This window comes from Nicotiana attenuata, chromosome 2, assembly GCF_001879085.1.
Source record: "Nicotiana attenuata strain UT chromosome 2, NIATTr2, whole genome shotgun sequence".
Lineage (NCBI taxonomy): Eukaryota > Viridiplantae > Streptophyta > Magnoliopsida > Solanales > Solanaceae > Nicotiana > Nicotiana attenuata.
The window spans coordinates 33,057,628-33,070,665 of NC_031990.1; the positions used below are offsets into that span (position 1 = coordinate 33,057,628).

At 40.5% G+C, this 13,038-nt stretch overlaps 1 protein-coding gene and 1 pseudogene across 1 annotated transcript; both read left to right on the top strand.

The window, feature by feature from the left end:
* LOC109218216 lies at positions 399-1,299 on the top strand. Its single transcript, XM_019382571.1, has 2 exons — positions 399-446; positions 535-1,299. Exons 1-2 carry the CDS (start codon positions 399-401, stop codon positions 1,297-1,299), a joined length of 813 nt encoding a protein of 270 aa, XP_019238116.1.
* LOC109222912 lies at positions 11,360-12,387 on the top strand (annotated as a pseudogene).

Genomic DNA, 13,038 nt, shown 5'->3' on the forward strand with positions numbered 1-13,038 from the left:
TTTATATTTTTACCCCTATGTATATAAATATCCCTTCCACTATTTGACAAAGTAGCAGTTATGATTCGCATTCAAAGGGTTTACTGTTTGACTCAAAAGATGTTAAAATCCTTTTAAGCAAATCAATCACAGAAGTGAAAGGGTACATCGTAGTCGGAGATAATAATCCCCGGGATCATTTTACTAATCGGAATAATAACTACAATGTATGGATAATAGAGAGGGAGAGATAGAGATTAGAGAGAGAAATGTTAGAGAGAGTATCAGTTCTTTTCTTACAAGTCCCCCCTATTACAATGTTCGGGCCCCCTTTATATAATAGAGGGATTCGAGTTAAATCCTAGGTGTCATCGCTCACCCTGTTGTGCGCCGCCCCTGAGAGCGGGATGCTTAGGACAATGGACGATGCGGAGCTATCTCGGAAGGTTGCTGGTATGGCTTTGCAGGTAAGTTTCGCCATCTTACTGTTTTTCTTTGTTTATTGTAGGATGGGTATGGAAATATGCTTACTTTTTCCCCCCTTTTTCTTTTTAGACCCTCGTCCTGGAGGTGGAGAGAGGCCGTCGTGAGCGGAAGAGAGCGGACCTCTACAAGAAGTTGTTGAGAAAGTACCGAAAGTGCCGTGCTAAGCACCAGTCGGTGGCCGACCTCTACCGACAGGACCCCGAGTTTCAAGTATTCCGCGAGGGGCTTAAGGAGAGGGAGGCCCAGTTGGAACGTAGGGGGGCGGAGCTGGAGGTGGCGGATGGGGAGCTGGTGAGGGCCGTTGCCCGTAACAGCAAGCTGGAGGCTCTCCTCAGGGCGAAGGATGACGAACTCGAGCTGAATCGAGGGGTGGCTGCGGAAAATGCCGATTTGCAGCAGAGGGTAGCGGGCCTGACCGCCGATCTTGATGTTAGGAAGGCGGAGATCGATAGGCTTAAGGGCGAGCTTGGTGCTAATGCCGACAAATTGGCCGCGTTACAGAGGCAAGTCGCCCTACCGAGGTCTGAGGAAGCGGGATGCCATTCTCGGCCCTCCTCGTCCCGTCCCCAATCTGGTCGGGGCCCTCATCGTAGTACCCATGAAATATGGGTCTATGCGGAGGCTCGGCTTAATATATATAGAGCTTTGCATGCAGAGGGTCGGGCGACGGAGACGGAGGTTCAGGCGGTGCGAAAAGAAGCGCACACAGCTCGTGAATCGTGTGGGTACTACCCCGACTCTCCCGATGGGGAGGATGCTGCTTCCGAGGATGTCGATCGCCTTGACTCGGACGCCTGGTATGAGGAAGCTTATCCCACAGGGGGTGGTAGTTAGTTTTAGGCTTGTGTATTTTTGCTTCCGCATCTTTTTTGGCTGTGCGGTGTACTAAAATCCGTCCATGTGGGCGAATGTATATAATTTTTGTTGTAATATAAATTTTGTTTTTGTCGTATCGTCTGTTCGTTGCTTCTCCCTTTTGTTGTTTTTGTTTTATACCTAGCCTTCACGGACATCGCCTTTTAGGGGATTTCGCCGTGGTTCGAACAAGGTCGAACAATGTCGATGGACTTGGCCATTAGGACGTTGCCTCGACTGTCGTCGAGGTGACATCCGTCGTGGTTCGAATGAGGTCGAAAAATGTCGATGGCTTTAGCCATTAAGACGTTGCCTCGACTATCGTCGAGGTAACATCCGTCGTGGTTCGAACGAGGTCGACCAATGTCGATGGCCTTAGCCATTAGGATATTGCTTCGACTGTCGCCGAGGTAACATCCCTCGTGGTTCGAACGAGGTCGAACAATGTCGATGGCCTTAGCCATTAGGATGTTGCTTCGACTGTCGCCGAGGTAACATCCCTCGTGGTTCGAACGAGGTCGAACAATGTCGATGGCCTTAGCCATTAAGATGTTGCTTCGACTGTCGTCGAGGTAACATCCGTCGCGGTCCGAACGAGGTCGAACAATGTCGATGGCCTTAGCCATTAGGATGTTGCTTCGACTGTCGTCGAGGTAACATCCGTCGTGGTCCGAACGAGGTCGAACAATGTCGATGGCCTTAGCCATTAGGATGTTGCTTCGACTGTCGTCGAGGTAACATCCGTCGTGGTCCGATCGAGGTCGAACAATGTCGATGGCCTTAGCCATTAGGATGTTGCTTCGACTGTCGCCAAGGTAACATCTGTCGTGGCTCGAACGAGGTCGAACAATGTCGATGGCCTTAGCCATTAGGATGTTGCTTCGACTGTCGTCGAGGTAACATCCGTCGTGGCCCGAACGAGGTCTAACAATGTCGATGGCCTTAGCCATTAGGATGTTGCTTCGACTGTCGTCGAGGTAACATCCGTCGTGGCTCGAACGAGGTCGAACAATGTCGATGGCATTAGCCATTAGGATGTTCGACTGTCGTCGAGGTAACATCCGTCGTGGTTCGAACGAGGTCGAACAATGTCGACGGCCTTATCCATTAGGATGTTGCTTCGACTGTCGTCGAGGTAACATCCGTCGTGGTCCGAACGAGGTCGAACAATGTCGATGGCCTTAGCCATTAGGATGTTGCTTCGACTGTCGTCGAGGTAACATCCGTCGTGGTCCGAACGAGGTCGAACAATGTCGATGGCCTTAGCCATTAGGATGTTGCTTCGACTGTCGTTGAGGTAACAACCGTCGTGGTCCGATCGAGGTCGAACAATGTCGATGGCCTTAGCCATTAGGATGTTTCGATGGCGATTCGACTTCTGTCTATATCGTGGAGATTTCTGTTTATACAATGGAGATTGATTTCTATTCATACAGTGGAGATTGATCTCTATTCATACAGTGGAGATTCATATAGTGGAGATTCATATGGTGGAGATTCATACGGTGGAGACCTCTGTTTACACAGTGGAGATTTACTGGGGTAGTCCCTTCATTACTTTGGTCCAGAGGCCGTGTTGATGGACCGAGGTGATGAATGCGCTTTCAATCCACGGGCATCTCCTTCGCCGCCTCGTTAAAACCTCCCCGAGAAAACCCAATTGGGACAAAACTCAGGTGAGGGAAAAAGAGTACGACTTAAGAGACGCCTCTCAGAAGTGGAAATATTTGAGGTGAGCGACGTTCCAGTTGTTTTGGAGTGGTTTTCCCTCCATTGTTTCCAGTTGGAACGCTCCCTTGTTTGCGGCTGTTGTGATTTTATACGGTCCGTCCCAATTGGCTCCCAACTTTCCGTCGTTTGGGTCTTTTGATGCCAGCGTTTTCGCCTTGAGGACGTAATCGCCAACTTTGAGCGACCTTACTTTGGCTTTTCTGTTGTAGTATCTTTCTACTTGCTGTTTTTGGGCTATCATTCTTATGTGGGCCATATCTCTCCGTTCTTCGCTTCATCTAGGTCTTGTAACCTATTCTCATCGTTACCCGCTCTGTTGNGAAGTTCCTCTTTCGCGCAAGATCGTCAGATCCTCGAGTATAGAGGGTGAGATCTCCCCCTCCGATATACCTCTTGGTGTTATATTCTCGTTTTCTTCTCTACCAGCTTTGTTGAGGGAGTCTAAGAGGTTGTTTGAGACATTCGCTATCCCTTTCAACCTTGCTTCTTTCTCTGCCATCGTTGATTTCTATGGAGTGCGAAGGATAGAGATCGTTTTGTTTGATATCCCAGGTGAGAACTATGATTTCGACTACAGAAATCCCCACAGACGGCGCCAAATTGTTTGACTCAAAAGATGTTAAAATCCTTTTAGGCAAATCAATCATAGAAGTGAAAGGGTAAATCGTAGTCGGAGATAATAATCCCCAGGATCGTTTTACTAATCGGAATAATAACTACAATGTATGGAGAGATAGAGATTAGAGAGATAAATATTAGAGAGAGAATCAGTTCTTTTCTTACAAGTCCCCCCTATTACAATGTTCGGACCCCCTTTATATAATAGAGGGATTCGAGCTAAATCCTATGAGTGATAACGTCGGTGTACTTTATAACGTTCTTCTCCTACAAAAATAGCAAGTGGTTGGCCGTTCGATCGAGTCCATCCCTTGAAGTCGTACCCAGCTATGCTTAGGTCAGTTCCTTCAGTCAACTTTTTTGTTAAGCCAAAAGTGAACTTTAGGTAAGTAAGTAGTCCCGTAATAACAGGTCGAGGTTGTCACTCACCTCACCCCGGGGTCGTTCCCTTGTGTCAAGTCGTAGACATTCGATGGTTAGTCACATAGACGGTGGGACGTGGTTAGTCAAATTTGACCCCATACATTCACTAAGACCATAACTGTTATTGTTTTATCTTAGATACTAACTTAGTGGTATTAGACTACTGAAAATTCACTTTCAAATTCTAGTTACTTTTGTCGGTTTGTGAAAATGCACTTGCATATGGCTATATGGCTTGATGCAATAGCAGAAAGAAAAGAGCAATACACAACACTAATTTAGTATATGGCTATTACGTAAATTTTCAATTAGTGACTTCTGGAAATGGTTTAAATATTCGGGCATGACAGTGTCATATAAACGGGTTGAATTCAACATTTAAATTTAGTGATTTAATGTCAAGTGGTATATGCACTCATTGTCTATTTGATTTAGCTGATAAACCGTCCAACAATTGCTAAATTGATACCAATCTGCCCAATATTTTATCGGTTTGGCTAGCAGATTAGTACATTTACGAACTGGTAAAAAAAACATGTAACAAATGATAATCGTACAAGGAGTAGTATATGGTACGAGGATCGTGCTTCAACAATATTTTGAATACTAAAGATCGAGAAGAATGTATAGATGTTGATTGATGTCACGATCCGAAATTTCCACCTACGGGATCGTGATGGCGCATAACATTTCACTCGCTAGAGAGTAAATTATAAGCCATTTCAACAATTCAAGAATTTAAAACTCATTTAAACTGAAATGAAACTAGAATGAAGTACTAAGTGGCATAATACCCAAAATATCTAAGTACAAATTCCGGACCTGGAGTCACAAGTACACGAGCTTTTAGAAGTACTACAAATAAAGTCTGAAATAAGTACAATTGCCTCGAATGAAATGAACAGTACTAAGGAAAGGGGAAGGGGACCTCAAGGTCTGCGGACGCCAGCAGATCTACCTCGAGTCTCCAAGTATGCCAACCCGAGTTGATGTACCTCACGTACAACTAGGACCGGTACCAAAATCTGCACAAGAAGTGCAGAGTGTAGTATGAGTACTACTGACCCAATGTACTCTGTAAGTGTCGAGCCTAACCTCGACGAGGTAGCGACGAGGCTATAACAGGACACTCACATAATTAACCTATGCAAACGAGAATATATATATATATATATATATATATATATATACACGCACACACACACACAACATAACTACAAATAGAGATTTAACCACGTGCTAGTGGGAGGGGACATGCGAAAGGGGGTACAAGGTACGGTAACTACAACAGGAAACGACCACATGAAATAGTAAATATACCTTCAACCAATGAAAACGGATAAACATAATGAATAAAGATTGCACGGCATCACCCATCGTGCTTTTACTCTCAACCTTACCATGGAACAAAATTAATGGCACGGCATCACCCTCGTGCTTTTACTCTCAATCTCTCCATAAGATGATAAATACGGCACGGCATCGCCCTTCGTGCTTTTACTCTCAATTTCATCATGAAACGAAATACGACACGGCATCACCCTTCATGCTTTAACTCTCTTCCTCACTATGTATAAATCAATAAATAAAATAATAATCGGCACGGAATCACCCTTCGTGCTTTAACACTCTCTCCCTTACCATGATGCAATGAATATATAACATTTGGGAGAAAGAATAATCAAGAATAAACCTTACACCAACAACGGTTCAACAATACTGATCCTCAACTTCCACTAATATTTAATTATCACAAATAGTACCTAAATGCGGAAAGAACTATTGATTAAGTAATAAACTAGTCTAAGATGGATATCATAATCAAAGAAGGAAATAAATCACAAGAAACAAGTCTCACTCACATGTTTTAACCCAACAACAGCGCATAAGTACTCGTCACCTCACATATACGTTATACCCAACATTTAAACATGTAGCAAATAGGCAAACAAGTCCTAATCCCTCAAGTCAAGGTTAACCACGATACTTACCTCACTCCTCAGTCAACTCAGAGCTCTACCGGGGCCTTTCCTCTAGAATCCGTCTCCAAACCACTCGTATCTAACCACAATCGACTCGATAACATCAAATGATGCTAAAGAAATCAATTGCAATACATAAAGATAGTATTTTTACACCTTTCCCAAAAAGTCAAAATAAAGTCAAACCCGGGACCGCTTGGTCAAAACCCGAGGTTCGGACCAAAACCCATTTACCCATTCACCCGCGAACCCGATTATGTAATTAGTTTCGGAATGTGACCTCAAACGGAGGTCTAAATCTCTAATTGCTAAAAAACTCAATTCTTCCTAAATCCCTAGTTTTCTACCATGGAAGAACAAAGATTAGGGCTAGAGATTAATGGATGATGTTAGAAATAGAAGAAAATGAGTTAAAGTGCACAAACCTATGAATTGGTGTTGAGTTTTTTCTATAAAATCGCTTCTAGGCCGAGCTCTAATGAAAGGTCTATGAAAATGGGTGAAATTCCGTTTTTGGGACTATTTTAAATCACTGGTGTCAGGTGTTCATCGCGACCGCGTGAAACCAGGCGCGTTCGTGAAGAGCATGGCCCAACTGGCTTATGCGATGGCGAGTAACTCCACGCGTTCGCGAAGGTCTAGCCCGCCTCACCTCCCCGTTCGCAAGACCGGGCTCGCGTTCGCGTAGAGTTACCTCAACTTCCTAGCCCCACCTCACAAAGCTACGCGTTCGCATTAGTGTGGACGCGTTCGCGTAGAGCAGTCCCCCCTTTGCTCCGCGTTCACGTCCTATACCTCGCGTTCGTGTACGTTTATTCCCTATCCCCAGCCCGGATCATTCTTCACAATTGCGTGAGTTCGTTCGCGATTGCAAAGAAGAAAATATCAGATGACACCAGCAGCTAAGGGAAACCAGAAATTTCATAGATCACAAGGTCCGTAGGCTATCCGAAACACACCCGAGCCCTCAAGGCTCCAAACCAAATATGCACACAAGTCCAAAAATATTATACAAACTCGCTCGCGCGATTTAAATACCAAAATAACACCTAGAACTACGAATCGAACACCAAGACGAATGAAATTTTCAATAAAATTTAAGAACTTTCATTTTTTACAACCGGACGTCCGAATCACGTCAAATCACTTCCGTTTTGCACCAAATTTTGCAGGCAAGTCAAAATATCATAACGGTCTTATACCAAGTTCCGGAATCAAAATCTGGACCCGATATCAACAAAGTCATACATTGGTCAAATTTATAGAGTCTTTAAACCTTTAAACTTCAACTTTTCGTCAAAACGCGATAACTCGACCTAGGGACTTTCGAATTCGATTCCGGGCATACGCACAAGTCCCAAACCACGATACGAACCCACCGAGACCATCAAAATACGGATTCGGGTCCGTTTGCTCAAAACATTGACCGAAGTCAACTCAAATCGGTTTTTAAGGACAAATTCACATTTTAGTCAATTTTTCACATAAAAGCTTTTCAGAAAAAGGCATGGACTGTGCACGCAAAATGAGAAAGGCTTAATGGAGCTATTTTAGTTTTTGAAACATAAAATTAAGGGTTAAATCTCTGAATGACCTGTCGGGTCATCATAATTGAGCTAAGTGAAATAAATATTTTTAAAAATAAAAATGAAATAACGATAGGAAGATCTTATAGAGGGGAAATTTCCACACCCATCAATGATGATCCCTTTAGGTGAAACGATTAAAAAAGATTTCATCAACAAGAACATTTGAAAAACTATTTACTCTTATCAAACACAAATAAGTCCCTCCGTCCCATTTTGTTGGCATATTTCCTTATTAGTTCGTTCCTAAAAAATAAATATATTATCTTAATGATAAATTTTATAGTTAATCCCACAAATATTGTTGTGTCATGTTTAAGCCAAATAATTTTAGTCATATTGATTACGCCTAATTATGCCTTATAAAAAGGATTAAGCGGTCGTTGCAAATATAATTCGGTTTACAAGTCCGGAGTCGAATCCCACAGATAACTAAGGCTTAGCTACAGTTGTTCATTATTGCTAAGAAACACAAGTCCAAATGATTTTCTAATTATAAAAATTATAATATTTATTTCTAACTAATTAACTAACAAAGACTAAAAAGCAGTTAAACTATCAACTACGAAACTAAGTTGGAGACGAGATAAAGGAGGTCTAGGATTATGATTTTCCCAATTGTCGGAATCCTTCCCGTTGTGCCTCATATAATTTCATCTAAGTATCTCTACCGATCGTGAGTACTTCGGATGTCGTAATTCTCTTCCGAGCAACTACCACAATTTACTAGACATGTTCTTCCGAACTATGCTAGTTCGCACTAATTCACCGCTCACTAAGATCGCACCAAGGTTTCGTTATTCCTAATCCCACCTTTAAACCCTTCGTATTGATTCTTCATATATATTAAGGGTGATACTGTTCAACAACTACTTAAATATGTACTCTTTTCCAATCAATACATACTAAATAGGCACAGTCAATTGAGAGCTCTTTAATCAACTGTAATAAACACGTAGTTAAACAAGTAAAGAAATTCAAAGTCTCAATCATATTAAAAAACAACAAGAATTCATCCTCCAAAAGGTTCCATCAAGATCCTAGATTACAAATTAACTATTCATAATAGTATCCAAAACTATAATACTAGAATTCATCACCAATAATGGAAATAGAGGAAGAAAGAGGGAAACTCGTTTCCGAATCTTCCGTCTTGCTCCTTGCTTGTTCTTTCCTTCAAAGATGTTGTTTAACCCCTAAAAATCCGTTCCTTGATGTATTTATATCACTTACGTTTGCTAAGGGGCGGAACTTTTCAATCCCACTTCGGATGGGAAAAGCTAGAATTTGTGTCTGCCTTCGCGTGTGTCGCGCCCATGGATGCTGATTTAGCTTTTAAAATTCTTCCACTTCACAAAGCGGTACGTGCCTTTGCTTCACTTCGATGTTTTGTACCTTCACTTTTATCCTTTTTCGCATCTGTTTTCGTGCCACGCACGAGAGCAGACGAGCTCCCAATCCTTCCATTTTTTTCCTTTTTGCAATAATTTGATATCTTTTGCTCAATTATCATTCAAGATCACTCTTACAAATAAGAAATATGTAAAGAGTATAATTCACTTCAAATATCATGTAATCTCCCGCAACTCACACGACAAATAAAATGAAATTTCACTCAAAATTATGCACTTTTGGCCATTTATCATTTATATCCACAAGTAATACTATGACATGCTTATAATTACAAGTTTTAAAAATATTTTTTTCATTTTTAAATTTCGTGAGAAGTCTAACAATGCAAAACAAATTGAAATAGAGGGAATATATTATTTCTCATTTACTATATATTTTTTTGTCTCCCTCTTCTTATCAATCGAGAGCTTCCCACATGTCAGGCACCAAAAATCTATAAGATTCTTTCCACATTGTCATAAAGAAAATCATTACATTAATTTGTTGATATTTCATTTCCCAAAAAAACATATAATTAAAGAGAAGAATCCAAAGTAAAAATCTAGTTAAGCAATATTTACCTTTGGTTACCCTTAAAATAAGTAACAGAATTAAATTTGTACGCGACTTAAAAGATATGTGATTTAATTATACACGAATAATTTAAGAGCAACAAATAATTGAATTAAAGAAAAAAGGCGATCAAACCAAATGTGATGAAATAATTAAGCTTTGCTTTAAGTTTGGATGCTGAAACTGTTGAGCAAATAGTATAAAATTCTTTTTGTCGAACTAATTACGAATATTATAGAAGGCAAATCTTAGTCAAACATAATTAAATTCAGATCTAAACATACAAAATGTAAGAATAAAGGAAATAATAACGAGTAACATTTCTTCACATAACAGTTGCACATCGATTATGTGAGGTTAGCTTACATCTGGGGCAGTCTTGCCTCATGGGAGCAATGAATGGAAAGAGAAGAGAATATTGATGATGAAGAGTTTCTCCTTGTTGTCCCCTTTATGGAGGCTGCTTTTTTCCCTCCCCAAAAGATCCCTCTATTGGTTTAGCTAGTCCTATTTAGATTAATAACTTCCCTATTTGTCCAATGGTCTTTGACTAGCATCCTTTCTCGTCGCTTTGCCCTCTATCGTTTGCTTGACCACTACGTTTGTTCTGCGACAACGTAGGCTTTCCCATGATTCGGCCCTGACGATGGCCGAGGTGGTCTTGGTCATCTTGCCGTGTGGGCACGACTGCGATTTGGTCGACCCCATGTCGTTCCACTTAGGGACGATTAACCCATGATCAGATTTTGACCCATACAGAAACCAGTCCCGATCGAGTCCTCGAGATGGGCTCACTTGAAACTAAAGAAATGAATAGCTGGAGAACACTTTGAACAATAACTAGAAGAAAAAAATAAATTTTTATTGCTTTGATATGCGTGCTCACAACGCCTTCAAAAATAAAAGGTTCTCCCCTTTATATAGTAAGGAATTTTCAATCCTAGTACAAGTCTAAATAAGGTAAAAATCTCTTTTTCCTAGTATCGGCCGTTAATATCGGGCGTGATCCGCGCCTTAATATCCGGTTGATGGCGGATATTTCGCTCCCTTGTTCGTCCTTTCCAACCGTCTTCCCTTTAACCTTGATTTTTTGTTTTGCTGGAGCTCGAGTTTTCCCCTGTTCCGTGATGTCCGATTCTTGGCATGTCCTACATCCCTCCAGGTTGGTCTGATCTGTAGGAGCCCTTGGCTTTTACCCGAGCAAGTACCGAACCATGTTGTCTCTCATTTCTACATCGGAAAATTGGGGGTAATTTTATCTCCGATTTTACCCATACACAACCTTCTTCAACTAAAATTGAGCAAAAAAAAGACAGAAGTAGCCACCACTCTATGGGTACTATCTTCACGTTTCTGAGAATGTATTGGACCTTTATTTCTTAAAATAGAAATATAGTACACTCTCTTTTCTTGCATTTGACAGATCATGTTATTACTAGATACAAAAGTACACATATGCTAGGCGTGTTCTTCATATAGATTAAATATATTTCCGTTAAGAAAGGTTCTCAAATGACTGAAATTTTCAGAAATGAACGTGACTGCAGTTCTCTCGAGATATATCATTTCTTTAATTGAAGATCAGTACATTATTTAATTTATCATCAACCATTATTAGAATAATAAAATAAAAGGCATAACATACACGTGCTTAAAATTGCACCTTCACGGAAATTCCAAAAAGAAAACAAAGGTACTGTAGAGTCTAGAACTATAATTTGAAGGACAAGCGGATAAATAGACGCACGCAATAAACCCTAGTAAGAACAAGTTCAAGAAACTATTCATCCAAAACCTAATTAGGGCAACAAAAAAAAATGAATCCAGCTGATAATGCAACCTTCTCTTTCTCTGACCTTGATTTTCTTGACTCCATTGAGCACCATCTTCTAAATGATTCCGATTTTTCCAACAGTTTTTCGCCGATTAGTTCGAGCAATGTCGCAAATCCTAATAGTCCTAGCTCAAGTTTTGGCAGCTGCCTTTTGGATGAAAACATTGAAGAAACAACAACTCTCGAATCTCAATCCGAGCCCGAGGAGCAAACACAGGGCGGAAGGGCGGCGCGTGAGGGAAATACGAAGCAAAATTGGAGGCGGTACATAGGAGTGAGACGGCGGCCGTGGGGAAAGTTTGCGGCGGAGATAAGGGACCCGGAGAGAAGAGGCGCGAGATTGTGGCTAGGAACTTATGAGACTCCTGAAGATGCAGCATTGGCGTATGATCAAGCCGCTTTCAAAATCCGCGGCTCGAGGGCTCGGCTCAATTTTCCTCACTTAATTGGCTCAAACATGCCTGAGCCGGCTAGAGTAAAAGGGAGACGTCATAATTCATGCTCACTGGAGCCATCGTCTTCTTCATCCACCACATCATCGGAAAATGGAACAAGGAAAAGAAATATAGAGGTCATAAATTCTATAGCCAAAGCCAAATTGGTTGGTCATATACGCGATCTAGAGATGACACTATAACTATTCGAAAAAAAGAGTATTCAGTTCTTTTTTCAAATACAGTAAGATTACTGCATAAATAACTTACTGTTCAATCATGTTATTTTCGTTAGTATGTTCATTATTTATGTTTTGTACGTAGTAATTAATGTTAAATATTTGTCCTGAGTTTTTTACTATATTTGGTTTCCTTTCTTTTGAAGGAAAGGCTACATATTTACCGTATTTGAGCTTTTCTTCTTTTAGAAGGAAATTATAAATCTCCATATTTGGCTAATCATCTTTCTTGGAAGAAAAGATTTTAGACTTCTATAAGTTGATCCTTTCTTCTCATTCAGTAGCATCCACAATGTAATCATAAGGAGTTGGAGAGTCTTGTTTAGGGGGAGAACTTTTCAGGACAACTGTTAGTATGCCAATTGTGTTTGCCTCTTGTGATGTTGTTCTCTCGATATTTTGTACTTTCTTTTGTATAACGGATTGCTCATCTGCGCTCGTGGACATAGGTCAATTGATCGAATCACATAAAATGTTTGTGTCTCTTTTGATATATTTCTTTTTTTTGTCTAATTTATCATTGTTCAAGGTTTGCTTTACTAGCTTCCATATGACATTTGATTATTTCGATCCTAATAATTAATGCTCATTAAATTAGCAATAATTTTTTCAAGGACAAAAAAATATCTTTTAGAAACCTGTTTAAAAAAATTATATTTGGATATCCGCTGTTTAAAAAACGTGTTTTTAGAAAACATATGCTGTTTAATTAGGTATACGTTCTCTAAGAAGTTGAAAATATTAACTCTGATTCTTTACTTTATAAAATTATCGATAATTTGAAATCATTAAAATTTACAAGTTAATCACCATTCTGTAAACTTTAATCATGTCAATAAAATACTACTTCTATAAGCCATAAGGTATTTGAATTTAATGATTTAGAAACTGATATTCGGCAATCAG

Bases quoted from the DNA above. Each gene is read 5' to 3' on its own strand.
- LOC109218216 (XM_019382571.1), top strand. From the start codon at position 399: ATGGACGATGCGGAGCTATCTCGGAAGGTTGCTGGTATGGCTTTGCAG. The intron at 447-534 runs GTAAGTTTCGCC...TTTTCTTTTTAG, and splicing joins TTGCTGGTATGGCTTTGCAG to ACCCTCGTCCTGGAGGTGGA.